Genomic DNA, 15,140 nt, shown 5'->3' on the forward strand with positions numbered 1-15,140 from the left:
GACCAGAGGCACTGTGCTCTCTGATACACTGTTCTCTAGTACACTTGCCCATATTCTAGACAGGATGACTATTTTTAGAAACCAAAAGAGGGATGTGACTTGGGAGTCATTCCAGTTTTGCTTTTGCACCCGGCACCAATCTCCCGGGTCACCCATGATAGCAGCAGACAGTCAGAAGGCAGATAACCTATCATCTCATTGCAGTTTACCCGGCAGCAGATGGTACAATGACGGGTACCGTCTCTGCTATCATGCGAAAGCAAATGAATGCTGCTGTGTAGTGCTGGAGTATCACCTCTGTCCACAGCATCCAGTACACATACGATGACTGTAAAAAAAAAAAAAAAGGCTGAACGGACACCATGGTGCGTGCTATGGCCTGCCAGGGCAATCCAGGAAAAAGGGTGCGAAATGATTGTTTGCCGTGCTTTCCAGGAAGGAATGACTGACGACATTTACCAGAACCACCTGTGACAATGATTTTTGCCCATCAGCCAGTGGCTCTCAACCAGAATTCTAAGGGCAGGGGAGACTGCGGAACTATGGATAGCTACGGAATAGCTACCACAGTGCAATGCTCCGGAAACGATGCCTACCCGGACCATGGATGCACGCCGCCGAATTAATGTGCTTAGTGTGGCCGCATGCACTCGACTTTATACAATCTGTTTTATAAAATCGGTTTATGTAAAATCAGAATAATCCCGTAGTGTAGACGTACCCTTAGATGAAGCTGATACCACTATCTGGTAATATAGTGTTTGTGTAACAGTAATTGTAAAAAGGATGTGAAATGCATAGTGTTTAGATTTAATATCTGGGTGCTTTTATACAATATATAATCTGTGCTATTTTTCTCTGTTTGGTATATAAATTAACGTTCAGTATTTTTTCATGTAGTCAGCTGAACAAATTGGTAGACATCTCAGTGAGAGAATGTGCGGTGAGCCATGCTGGTCAGAAAGAGGAAATCAGCAGAACGTGTCCTAGTATCCTTTTCTAAAGGTGTTTTATTATGTTCTACTATTTACATAAATCAGACACACACTTTAAGCATTCCTAGTGTACTCTGCAGAGATTAAGGGATTAAATTTACATATTTTCAGAGGTTGTTTTCAAATCAGTTTAGTTCATTTTTATTAAATTTAGGAGCTTAATTCAGTCTTCCTCTAACATGCTTTTGAATGGTAGACATTCCATAATAATGGGCACAAGAAGGGTTTTCTTAAATAGCAGTTCAGGTAACTACTAGGGTGGATAAAAATAAGTGATTTTTAAAAAAAATAATAATTTAAAATCAATTTTTGTATTTAAATCATTTTTTTTGAGGAAAAACCCATCTAAAGATAGTTTTAATACATTATAGCTCAAAGATATCTCATCATGGAATAGGATTATAAATTCTAATTCTATAGCATGTAGATTATTTAGGTTAATCTTTCTATCTACCCAGTGGGACTCAGTGCTCAGTCTAGAAGATACTGTCAGAGATGCCTAGTTTTGCAGTTCTCAAACTGTGGATTTATGTCTCCAGAGATAACGTGCTTGTTAACAGCAAAAATGTTTTTAAATAAATGATATGTAGAGGTGAGAAATAACAGACCTTAACCCTACTGTCCCTCTGCAAGTTTGTGTACACAGAATCCAATCCCTTACCTCTCTAAAAGTGCAAAGTTTCAAAAAGTTCAATTTATAAAAGATTGTTGGGGTGGGCTAGATCTGGACTAGGAGAAGAGGTCTGGAAATAAATGTGAGAAGGGAGGGACAGGCAGTAGAAACAAAAGTGAAACTGTTTGAGCAGCACATTCGTTGAGGTCTTTCTGAGTGTAGCCTTCACTGATTCTCTCACTAGAAGGGAAAACCTATAATGGCAGCAGGCTGTAAAAGAGGCCCAGTTTGGAAATATTTTAATTAAGTTCCTCTAAAGACAGGCATGCGTGCAAAATGCAAAGAGTGCAACAAAGAAATGCAAGGCCTCGTTACCCGAATGAAACAACATCATGAGAAGTGTTCCTTCTCAGGAGGAAGCTGCATTGAAGACGATGAAAGGAACATGTCTGAACTTGCAGGATCTTCAGGTTGGTAAACTTTTTTATTTCATACTTCTTTCTTAAGGACTGCCTGTCTTCCTTTTGGACTATTCTTGAATTCTCATGTTTGAGCAAAAAATGTAGTTGTTACTCTATGGTACTAGCATTTTAGATGCTGTTGTAATAAAAAATAAATAGCTGAAATAGGCATTTCTTCCTTTTACAGTTTCACCTTTAAAGTAGTACTAAGTATCAGTGAATGCAGAGAATAATACTAAATGAGCAGTATGGTAATAATAATAAACTGCATTGACTTATTTTGTTTAGGAGAATCCATCCTCAACATACAGGATTCTGAAGACGATCCACCTTCAAGATCACTATCATTTTCTATTGTTTCAGACTTATCTGCCAATGATAGTGTTTCAGTCACATCATGTATGTCACATAGCCATAGTATATCACCTGTAGTAAAAAAGAGGAAAAATCTCCATCATCTAGAAACAACTATAGATAAGTTTGTGATAAGAACCAGCAGATTACAATAAGAGTTAATTGATGAAAAAATTGCCCGGTTTGTTTATGCAACAAACTCTCCTTTCCGTATGATTGAGAACCCACACGTCATTAACATGGTTCAGTCATTAAGACCAGGATACAGAGCGGATGTCGCAGGCAAATTGCTGGATAAAGTATATGAAAGAGAAATTGTGCAGTGTGCAAAATGTCTAGAGGGTGAAATTGTTAACCTGAGTCTTGATGGGTGGAGCAATGTCCACAATGATTCTGTTGTATGTGCTTGTGTGACAACAGAAGAAGGGAATGTCTTCCTTACAGAAATGATCAATACATCAGGAAATGTACACACAGCAGAATACTTATAACAAGTAGCAGTAAAAGTTATAACAGATTGTGAAAAAAAATTCAAATGTCTAGTACGCAGCTTTGTCACAGACAATGCTGCAAATGTATCCAAGATGAGAAGAAATGATTTAGAAAAGAGTGAAGAGAGTCCCAAGCTAATAATATATGGTTGCAGTGCTCATTTGATGCACCTCCTAGCCAAAGACTTCAGTATTCCAGAAATAAAGGCTAATGTTGTTGAAATTGCAAAATACTTCCGTAACAACCACTTCGCAACAGCTGCTCTGAAAAAAGTGGGAGGAACCAAGCTAACTCACCCACAAAACGTGATGGAACTCAGTTGTGGACTATTTTGAGCACTATATCAAGAACTGGCCTAATCTGATGACAGTTTGTGAACAAAATTGTGAAAAAATAGATGGCACTGTCACAGCCAAAGTTCTCAACACTGGGCTTAAGAGAAATGTTGAACACATGCTGAGTACCCTGAAGCCTATTTCTGTAGTCTTGAACAAAATGCAGGGAAATAGCTGTTTTATTGCTGACACTCTTGAAATTTGGAAGGAACTGAGTGAGATCTTAAAAAGAGAAATATGCAATGACAGAGTTAAATTACAAGCATTAAAAAAACAAATGGGACAAGCACTATCTCCAGCTCATTTTCTTGCAATATTCTCAACACTCGGTACCAGGGTGTGACGGTGCTGCCTGGGGGAGCCAGCTGAGGTCACTCAATTAGGGTGAACTGCAAACAAAACAGGGCAGACAAACCCCAGAAGCTGGTGGTTATTTCAATACTTAGATTTACCAAACCAGCACAGAGCAGCTTCTGTAGTACCTTACTGATTACTTAGAAGTCCAAACAACGCAGTTTCCTTAAAGTGCCCAGCCTCAGGCCTTCATCCAGACACACACGTTAGATATGATGATGATGAAATAAAATTTTCAGTAATCATATAAAAGAAAAGGTTCTTCCAATCCCAAAGGATTAGTCACATACCCAGATCTAATTATAACTTAGATCTTACCCAAAATACACGCTATTAGCCAATTTTTATTAACTAAGCTAAAATTTATTGAAAAAAGAAAAGGGAGAGAGAGTTGGTTAAAAGATCAATATACAGACAGACTTTAATTTAATTTTTGAGGTTTAGATACAGAGTCGAGATGACTGTATAGTTGCCAAAAGTCCTTTTAGGAATAGTTTATAGGTTATAGTTTAATGTCCATATTTAGGGTGACTCTGGTCAGTGACTGAGGATTTTAATCCTTATGGCTTAAGGTTTTCCCTTCTTGAAACCCAAAGCTGATCTGAGATGAAGTAGGATCGTGCCCCAGGGTTTTTATACGTTTTTAGCAGCCTTTTTGGCCTGAGAAAACAATAGGCTTAATTTCTTCTTCCAAACATCCTGGCAATTAGCACAGGGTAATTTATCCATTAAACAGTTTAGATACAGGTTACCACAACCTTCAAAGAGACATATAAACAATAATATTATTTCACTTAAGTATCTTTCTAAATGTTGATATTTCTTTTTTGATCTTTGAATCAAAGCTATAGTAATAGACAAGACTTGTTTGTTTACATTGAGACTTGAGCAAACACCTACCCTTCTACCTTTAACAGTGCAGACTTGCATTTCAAAGCTCTATTCGTTTACATATTTTTCTAACCAGTTTCTAAAGTTTGGCCATGAGTTAGGTCAGTCTGTGAGGGCTGGTCTACACTATGGGGTAAAATCGATTTTAGATATGCAATTTCAGCTACGTGAATAACGTAGCTGAAGTCGAATATCTGAAATCGATTTACTCACCCGTCCTCACCGCGGGGGATCGATGTCCGCGGCTTGCCATGTTGATTCCAGAACTCCGTTGGGGTTGGTGGAGTTCCGGAATCGATATAAGCGCGCTCAGGGATCGATATATCCCGTCTAGATTAGATGCGATATATCGATCCCCGAGCAATCGATTTTAACGCGCCGATACGGCGCATAGTCTAGACGTGGCCTGAGTTAAGTAACTTTTTCTGGCCCTATTATTTTTTAATGAGAGATTATATTACACTCATAATGTCACACAGAGTCAAACCTTAACTGCTGAAGAAGAGGAGTTGGCTATGACATGGATAACCAGCAATCATCCCTCCATAATGCCATCTATAATAAACTTCAGCGCTAAGGATGAACCATTCAAGAAATATATATTTGATGATGATGTTTTAAAGACAGTCACACCAGTGGATTCAGAGACTGTTGAAATGATAATCTCACTTTTAACAGCAGTATCTTCTTCTGCTGGTGTAGAAAGAATATTTTCTTCCTTTGGACTAATTCATTCCAAATTGAGAAATCATCTGGGACCTGAAAAGTAGGACAGCTTGTTTTTCTTTTCCAGATTATGAACAAACAGGAAAATGAACGTGAAGATGACCCGAGTTAGCTGCAGAAACCAATATTTAAAGTTTCTCATGTTGACCCGGCTGACATAGTCAATTTAATTTCCTTTTTTTTAAAATTTCATTTAACTATCTTAGTTAAAAACAATTTTAACAAAAACAAACCTGATTTTAAAAACCTTTAATGTTTAACAGAATTCAAAAATGCATATGCTTGTTTTGTTAATATATTATGTGTTTGCTGTTGAAGAAAAAAATCCAGAATACATAAAAGTGGTGGTGGTTTTTAGTTAAAACAGTTTAAATGTCTGTCTGGTGGTGTTCTCCTCCTTATACAGCATGACAAGAAAATCCTCCAAATATTAATGATTAACCTGTTGAATTGGAGATGGTTTCCCCTCCCAATGACTTCAGAAACATCTGCTTCAATTACCTTTGGTAAATGAAATAACAAATCATTCATTTTCTGATATAGCTGTAAAACTAATCTGAAAAGCTTTCAAAATAAATTGCTTAAAAATGTATAGTGTGTACCTTCTAAAAACAAAACCTACATCTATCTCTGAGTTGTGAAGAATATGTATTAAGGTTATAACAGCCAACAAGAATGCACTTTTATGTAGCAATCCATGGTTAAATCGAGTCTTCCTGACTAGTGATTTAAATCAAATCCACCCTGTTAACTACCACCTTTTATCAGGAGCTGCATTAGTGGTAGCAAAAGAAAAATTTAGTTTAGATAAGACCATAAAAATTGCTGCTGTTACTGGAGAAGCACTTTATTCATGGGCATCAGTGGCTGCGAATATGTAATCAATAATAATACATTCCATTTCTTACATATTGCGTTTCCAAAATTCATAGCAAGAATTGTACACAATATTATAATGAACAAATAAGAACTGTATGTTCTTTACTCTAGACATAAACACTCTTCTGGACCTGTAGAACTGAGTTGTTTTATAAGTCTTAATGTACTATTTCTGTACCAGATTCCAAGATACAAACTAGGAGTAACTGAGCAGTAGTATCTGTTAGCTCAGACAGATTTACTCTGCTATATTTTGGTTCGAGAACACAATAGTTGTAAAGTTTATACCTCCATTCTCTGAAAAAAGTAGTTCAGAATTCTGATACATTTTTCTTAAAGTGAATTCTCAGATATCAGGAGTATAAATCTATCAAAAAACCTGTTGCCATCCTGGGAGAAGGTTACAGAGATTGCTTGTCAAGTTCAGAATCTGGAAAGTCTTGACGTCAGGTATATATATGAATATATATTTTTTTGTTTCATAATTGTTCCAAATTGTTTTGTTTTCATTTTTTTAATTAGGTATCTAGTCTTTTTCTGGATGTGCGATACCTTCCAATAGTGTGTCACATCAAGGAAAGAATAGATTCCCAAGGATGTTTATGACTGTGTAAAACCAAATTCTCCAAAAGTGTTTAGGGTAGATGTCTTGTCTACACGTCTCAAAGCTTTAAAGGAATACTATAAACTTGAAAATCACAATTCTGTCTCAAAAATGAGTATATATTATTGTTACAAATAAAACCCCTGTGCTATGGCTGAAAGAAACTAAGACTATTGTGATTGCTTCTCTTTTTTTGGTTGTTTACTTCCTGTGTTTGACAGTACCTTTATATAGTCAGTTTAATCATTTTCTAGTATATACTTGGCAAGGGGGAAATTGACTAATAAATTCCTTGTAAACATCAACAGGGACTGAAAATCCTTTTAAAAGGTTTATAGAAAAGCTATTTTTAAAATGTTCAGAAAAATACTATTTAAAGGGTGCTCTCTTAGAAACTATACTTTAAAAAATCAAGTTGATAGTATCCCTTTGACTCAACGGTAAGATAGACCCTATGGAATTTCACGGTGAAAAACATTAAACCACCGTACTGCCATTAAGGTGACAGTTGCAAGCCTTATGAATGTACTCTCATATCCTCACTGAGGGACCTCATTTGGCAGCTACTTGGACTAGCTAATTTTATCTATTATCTATTTTCTTTGTTGTTTTTCAGACCTATTTTTCCTTGTATTGTAAAGTTGATAACGTAGGGTTTTCTCTTTTAATGTAGGAAGGCTTTACAACAACCTCTTTTTCCTTTTGTTGAATTGTTTTTAGCTGTCTTAGGACACTATATCCTGGTGTGCCCCTTCCCCACTCCCCTCCTCAATTGTCCCAGTACGCTTTTGTTCAAGAGTCTGATTTTTATCTAGAGCATCATGTTTTATTCAGAAAGTCCATCTTTCACCAAACTGAAGTATCCCAAATGCTGCAGGGGCACTGCCTTGATTTCTCTGGGATCCAGGCCACACCTGACCTGAAAGAATGCTAGTGGATCTCAGTGACAAAACTGCAGAGAAATATCTGTGACAATATTGATGTGTTGGCACATTCCTGCTACGCACATTAATACCCCCCCCCCCCCCCCTTAGGGGAGAAGAGTAGAGGCAGCTAAGTAGAAGTTGAGATTTCACTTTTGTATGTGTGTTTAGGCCTAATTGTTAGAAATAGATCTCAGAGAAATGAGATGGATGGGATGGGAAGGTAGGGGACTTTAATGCTCTGTGGGCAATCTAATTTTGTATTTGTAATTTTGGCAGAGAAACTGGAGCCTTGGAGATATGCTCCTTTTTATATTTTGTATGAATCTAAAATTTTGTTTAGGTACAGTAGGACCTCAGTTATGAAAACCTCGGATATGGAGGTTGTTTGTAACTCTAAACAAAAAGTTATGATTGTTCTTTCAAAAGTTTACAACTGAACGCTGACTTAATACAGCTTTGAAATCTTATACAGAAGAAAAATGCTTCTTTTAACTATCTTAGATTTAATGAAACAAGCACAAAAACAGTTTCCTTACCTTGTCAAATCTTTTTTAAACTTTACCTTTTTTAAATAGTTTACATTTAACACAGTATGGTGCTGTTTGCTTTTTTTGTCTCTGCTGCTGCCTGATTGCGTATTTCTGATTCCAAATGAGGCATGCAGTTGACCAGTTAGTTTGTAGCTCTGGTATTCTACTGTAGTTGCACCATGGGTGGGGGGTATAATAGGCAAGAGAAGGCTCAGCCTTTCCTGGCACCGCTGCTGCCGCCAAAGCCCTGGTTGCAGGGTTTGGCGGGGGAAGATTTTGCTTTTATTATTCCCCATGCAGGTTGCAAGGCAGCTGAGAGGCAGTATGTGCTATTCAGTTTCCTGGTTTCATCAGTAATGTACCTGGGCTCCAGCGAGATTAGTGATGAACCCAGGAAGCTGAGTAGCAAATACTGCCTCCTCCGCAGCCCCTGAACCTGCATGGGTGGCTTGCGGGGGGCTAAGGGAGGCGTGGCATGGCTAGGCTGGTCCTGGGCACCTCCAGGCAGGTGCAGGGGGGCCCCCTCGGGGCACCTCTGGGCAGGGGGGGGTCTTGGGGTTCTGGCTGCGGGGAGGGGGGCAGAGCTGGGGCCTAGCCTTCCCATGAGTTGTGCACACATACTAACTATTGAAGAGGTTGAGACTGGAGCTTTCACTGAGGAACCTACTCTGAGGAGAACAGCTCCTGATGGGGCTCCATTTTTTTCCATAATTTAATGGCTTATGTTCTGGAGATGGATTCTGGCTTGCTGATAAAGGAGGAGTCCTGTTCTGAGAACACTAAAAAGGGTAGATAAGTTTCTAAATAGCTATTCTCTTTTTGGCGCTTCTCCTTTGTACATATCTGGTGTGAAAGCTTTCCCATTACAAGAAGAGTCCATATTTTACTATACCACTGTTTCATAGGAAGAGGAGTCTTATTTTCCCAATAATGTACAATACAAAGGCTAGCTGCTAACAATAAATAATACATTAATTTGTCATTCTGTTAAAAACATAGATGCTTTACTGGAGCATTAAGTGACGGGTAGGTCTGGGAATCTTTATGGCATTTTGTCATAAAATGAATATCTCTGAAGAATTTCCTGCTGAAACCCTCATTTAAATCTGCTTCTAAAGATACAGTGTCAAGGGTGATAGGCCCAAAATTGACTTGTCACTTTTATTTCTGGTAACAAAATAAATAACTCTTTTTCCACCTTAATGCTTCAGTACTTAAACTACACCCCCCCCCCCCCAAAACCAAACAAAACCAAAACTCCTAATGCCATCAGGCTAGCATATGTGATGAACTCAGATTGGCAACAAATATACATACATGATGGAGGAAAATAAAATTGGGAAGGAAAGAGTTTGCACTCAAACTACCAAGGCATTTTTCTAAATAGGTTGGAAAATATTTTAATTATACAAAGTCCTTGACAATGTGCCTCGCTTTAATGGCATGTAATCCTACATGTTCCTTTTTGTTCTGAAATATGTAATTCTAAATTGGTGGTTTAGTTGAATACTTGAGCTGTTTGTTTTATGCTGTAGAAATAAGAACCCGTTTATTCTTTTGATACAGTGAAAACAAGATTACGTTTCCATCTGATTCTGCTTCTATAACCTGTACACTTAGTAAATTGAGGGTTCTGGCACTTAATCGAACTGGAGTAACATGGGCAGAGGTAATGAGCTTCTTACATTTATGAAGTAAATTGTTTTTATTTGTTAATCATTTGGTACATGGGTCAATAAAAACATAATAGGGGCTTTTACACTAGATCATACAATCTTCCAAAGTTGAGTCTGATCTATATTAGAGAAAAGATGCATCGGTATAATTAAATCAGTCTAAAATTGCTTGTCACGCTGGCATGAAACCCTAATGCAGAGACACTTAAACCAGGTTAAATTGGGAAATTTACTTAAATTGGTAATTTGGTAAATTACTGAATTAAATAGGTTTAGTTTATCTGAAGTTAACCTGGTTCTAATGTGTCTACGTTGGGGGGTGTGTGCCTATGTAAATTGATTTTCAGTTTGTTGTACTGGTGCAACTTTTCTAATAAAGATCAGAACACTGACTTTTTTTAAAGCTATTTTTATGTGACTGAGCCACTTTGATTTAACCATATTGAGATTCATTATGAAATATATTTCTGGCATCACTTTGTATAGTAGGTGTTTTAAAATGCTTGTATTTATAAAGGAGCTGACAAATATCCGGTAGTATAATAGAGCCTCTTTCTATGAACTCAGATATAACATAGGAAAATGAAAGTCTGAGTTGTTTCCGTGCATGGAAATGTGCAAATTGCTTTTCCAGTTAGTTACCCTTGTCTTACACCTTGTGTACACTAGAAAGACGACCTGTTGCTGACGAGGGGTGTCAGCCATGGGCCTTCTCCCTAGCGTAAGCCTGGCCTAAAAGTGATAGATTAAATTGTCAACCTGCCTTTATCAGAAATAATACTGTGCATTAGATCCTATCCAGGACTAAAATAAAATCTTGAGGTTTCTAGGCTAAGCCAATTTGGCATAGTTCCACAGAAAACAGTGGAGACTTCTCCGAGCCCTATATCTTAGAAAAAGCCTTGTTTGATTAACCTTAGAGTTTTCCCAAGTTCTTGATTCTGTAAACCAAACAGGAAAATCCAAATGGAAAATGGTGGTTCACAGAATGGGGGAAGATGGGATGACACTATCCTGAAGTTACAATTTAAATGGCAGTGTTGTCAGTTCCCCTGCAGCCTTTTCTTTTTGAAATATGGATCCCAGTCCAGTAACAGTGAATCCTGTGGCTGTGTGGAATCCTACTGACTACCATCTGTACTAGCAGATGAGATACACGATCAGAGATATAGTTACTATTAGATAGGAAGGTTTAGTGAAATAAACAGTATTCCATATAGCTTATTTTAGATAGTTATGGCATATTTTGAATGTGTTTTAATTAAAACTTATGTGATGCACAGATTCTGGCATATATACAGGTATACTAAATAAAGTTTTTCCTATTAGGTCCTTCTCTGTGCTCCAGGGTGGCCAGCACTTGAAGAATTGTACCTTGCTTCTAATGATATTACAGTTTTAGAAAGGTATGAGGTTTAGCTTTAAATGCTGAAGTCATCCTTTTGTGATTAATATACTGGAAGCATAAAGTTACACGGCATGTCTGATAAAAATCAAACTAATTCCAGTAGTGGATTAAATTACCATTACCATGGTAATCTTGCAAACGAGATTTTAACATACTGTGTGATTTGGGATACTTATGTGTGAACACATTGATTTTATTATATAGTTGTGTGTATCTGACTGTAAATATTTTAAAACCATTTAAAAACATAATTGCATTTTTTGTAATGCTTACAGACCCATTAATGTTCTACAGACCTTGAAATTGTTAGACCTTTCAAACAACCAATTAATTGATGGAAGTCAACTGCAGCTAATAGCATATCTCCCCAGGTAATTGTTAAAGAACTTTACTGTAAATTCTTTGTCATGCTCTGTAAATGGAATCATTCACATATGCTTTATGGTTTGAAACATGATGATAATGCCTTGCTAGTGAAGGTTACAGAATTTTGAAAATGAAGGGTTTTTTGCTCTTTTGTGGAGAATATCTGAACTATTTAACATAATCTGGGGAAGGATTTAATTTTATTTTAAGATTTAATTAAAGCATGTTTCTATTAAGATATTTATGGAATTAATGATTTTTTTAAAACAGTTTGAAGTTCAGATATTGCAATTAAAGGACCATAACCAAGAGAGAACCCTTTTCAGGACAACTAGCTCTTAGAACCTGCGTGGGCTTCCTATGATGAGAAGCTTTGGAGATTGCTCCTGATTTAGAGGGGCAGTTCTTTGGTAGTGGATACATAATGCCAGTTGTTGTTATTTAATGCATTTAACAACTACATATGACCATCCCCTTCCTATATGTCAGTCCGATTCTGGGAAATGATGTTGGGCAACACACTGAATGGATTACTGTTCTGATTGGCATGCAGTCAGCCAGAGATTTTTATAAGTGGTCACATAGCCAAGGATGTTTAATTGACTTGCATCTCTTATCGTTTAGCCATGAGATGAAAGGATCCCACAAGATTATTTCTGTCTTCTCTCCTTCCTTCTGAAAAAAGGGTGATCAGACAGGGATGGAGGCAGAGCCTTACTTTTAATCTCTACAATCTCATTTCCACCCACCTCCTGCTCCTCTCCCCAGTTAACACTAGGACTATGGCTACACTACAGAGCCTATGTCAGCATAGCTATGCCAGCGTAACCCCCTAGGGTAGATGTAACTTACACCAACAGGAGGAGTTCCTCTGCTGGTGTAGGAACACCGTCTTCCTGAATGACATTACCTATGCCAACAGAAGCCCTCTTCTGTCAGTATAGCTACTTCTACAGTGAGGATTTTGTCAGCATAGCTGTGTCAGTCAGGGGTATGTTTTTTTCACATCCCGCAGTAGCTATGCCAATATTAGTTTTAAGTATAGATGAAGCTTAAGAGTTTGTCCACACTGGGAAATTTACCAGCATACCTACACTAGTATAATTATTTGCTCTTGTTATTCCCTGTGTGGATGCTCTCTCTTTGGATTTAAAGTGCCTTTTTTTTTGGTTTAGGTTAACAACGTCCAAAAGACACAAGTTAAACCAAAAAGAGGCACTCTGAGGGTATGGGTACACTGCAGTCACAGGTGTGACTGCAGCACTTTTACTACTGTTGCTGTTCGAGATGTCACTGCTATTATTTGAGTTACCCAAGCTAGCTTTGATCTAGCTATGTCTATGTGTGCAGTTGTCACACTTCTGATTACAGTGTAGGCCGGGGTGGGCAAACTTCTTGGCTCGAGGGCCGCATCTGGGTATGGAAATTGTATGGTGGGCCATGAATGCTCATGAAATTAGGATTGGATTGCAGGACGGGATGAGGGCTGTAGCTGGGGGTGTGGCCAGAAATGAGTTCAGGGTGCATGAGGGGGGGTCCAGGCTGGGGCAGGAGGTTGGAGTGCAGGGGGTGGGTGAGGGCTCTGGCTGGAGGTATGGGCTGTGGAGATGGAGATGAGGGGTTTGGTGGGGGGAGGATGGTGGTCTGGGCTGGGATTGAGGGGTTCGGATGGCAGGAAGGGGATCAGGGCAGGGGGTTGGGGTGTGGGAGGGGCTCCCGGAAGCAGTGGCATGTCCCGTCTCAGGCTCCTACACAGAGGCACGGCCAGGCAGCTCAGCACCCTGCCCCATGGGCAGGCGCTGCCCCTGCAGCTCCCATTACTTGCAGTTCCTGGCCAATGGGAGCTGTGGGGGTGGTGCTTGGGCGGCAGCAGCACTTGGAGCCCCCTGCTTGCCCCTAAACATAGAAGCCGGAGGGGGGACATGCTGCTTCCAGGAGCTGTGCAGAGCCGCAGCATGCATGCGTGGAACAGCCCCCAATCCTGCACCCTTCCTGGAGCGCAGGAGTGCAGCAAGCCCCAGACCCCACTCACCAGCAGGAGCTCAAGGGCCAGATTAAATCTTCTGGCAGGCTGGATGTGGGCTGCAGGCTGTAGTTTGCCCACCTCTGGTGTAGGTGTACCCTGAATCCTAAAACAGTGTGTCCATCCACATGGGGAATTCCACCAACATAGCTGTTTCAGTATAAATATACCATTATAGTTATAGTGACACATCTCCCTGTCTAGATAAGCCTTAAGTAACTTTTTCTTAAACTAGAAATGCTACAGCATGTAGACACTTGCTACAGTGATGGAAGGGGTTTTTCCATTGCTGTGGTGAATCCACCTCCCCAAGAGGTGGAAGACTTCTAACATTGTCTACCCTGCAGCTTAGGGTTAGCTATGTCTCTCATTTTTCACACCCTTGAGTGACATAGCTAGGTTGACCTGCTTTCGAATGTAGATCAGCCCTAAGCCCCTTCCTTACTTCTTTCCTGAGTGATGCTACAGTGGCAGACTGCGTGCCTCCAAGGTGGTGTGAGGTAGGGAGAGAGGACGTACCCAAAATAGAAGGGTGTGCGGGACAGAACGTTTTTATAAGAGTTCTCCAATCCCACACCTTTTTCTCCTCCATCTCAAGGGCAGCACTACAAATGCAGGTGGTTTGTGGTTTTGGGACCACCTTCTCTTCTAAATAGGAGCGTGTTGTAGAAAAGGCTTTTCAGGTCCTACATTCGGCTTGCCTCAGATGGTCATCCGTATCTTCAACTGGCTATGAACATGTATGTTTTAAGATTGACATGAATTCTATTAATGAAATCTTTGTTAGCTTTGGAGAAATCTTGTTAATATGTGGAAAGAATGCTGTATTCAAAATTGTTAGCAGGATTTTAAAAAATTTTGTTTGGTTAAAAATCCAAGTTTCTAACATTCTTAATCTATGTGAACAGTGGATTTTCATGGAAATTTCAAACAAATCAAGAATACAAAGTTGGCTGTATGGAAAAATCCCATTTAGAACCATTCCTAAAGCAGAAATATCCTGGTCTGAAGAATGCCTTGATATTAAAAACCCAACCTAGCATCTTGATGCTTCCTATTACTGGGAATCAAAACTTTGGCATCTGTCCTGGCGTGAATGCTTTAAGAATGTTTCCACCATGCTGAAAAGCTCTGTGGTCTTTTGTAGTGATAACATCTTGTTCCATAGATTCCTGCACAGCAGCATCTTGGTACTTACAGTGCTGAGCTGGCGTGAAATGCCACTTTGCACTTGAGTATGTGATTTAGGAAAAAATACTGTTTTCTCCCTACTCAGCTTCATCTACTCCTGTCCATTCAAATATGTGGAACCTGATGAACAATCAGTTGCAAAGTTTCTTAAACTCTTATACCAAAAATAAGGTTCATAAGGGAAGGGAGCGGTAGACTATTTTAAACAAAAAATCAAGCCATTCTGAAGATTAGTACCTCCAAAGCAAGCTGCCATTTTGAAAGCTTGGAACTCCACTTCTGTCCTTCCATAAACTGCCTTTTAAACTTTGGTTAC

General features: G+C 39.0%; 1 protein-coding gene and 1 long non-coding RNA gene across 7 annotated transcripts in view; both read left to right on the forward strand.

Annotated features, from left to right (window-relative positions):
* The window catches only part of TBCE (tubulin folding cofactor E), a 65,069-nt gene that overhangs the window by 26,172 nt on the left and 23,757 nt on the right, over positions 1 to 15,140 (forward strand). For 5 of the 6 annotated variants that reach the window (XM_032783136.2, XM_032783133.2, XM_032783137.2 and 2 more), the window contains exons 5-9: positions 905 to 989; positions 6,451 to 6,550; positions 9,727 to 9,829; positions 11,166 to 11,242; positions 11,520 to 11,615. In XM_032783136.2, coding sequence (XP_032639027.1) covers positions 905 to 989; positions 6,451 to 6,550; positions 9,727 to 9,829; positions 11,166 to 11,242; positions 11,520 to 11,615 — 461 coding nt within the window. Of the gene's footprint in view, positions 1 to 900; positions 990 to 6,450; positions 6,551 to 9,726; positions 9,830 to 11,165; positions 11,243 to 11,519; positions 11,616 to 15,140 lie in introns of all 6 variants that reach the window. The other variant, XM_032783134.2, reaches the window with a different exon arrangement.
* On the forward strand, positions 2,306 to 5,809 carry LOC142046596 (uncharacterized). The gene is made up of 2 exons (XR_012655588.1): positions 2,306 to 4,614; positions 4,912 to 5,809. It is a non-coding gene; the product is annotated as an uncharacterized LOC142046596 (long non-coding RNA).

This window comes from Chelonoidis abingdonii, chromosome 3 (assembly GCF_003597395.2).
Source record: "Chelonoidis abingdonii isolate Lonesome George chromosome 3, CheloAbing_2.0, whole genome shotgun sequence".
Taxonomy (NCBI): Eukaryota; Metazoa; Chordata; order Testudines; family Testudinidae; genus Chelonoidis; species Chelonoidis abingdonii.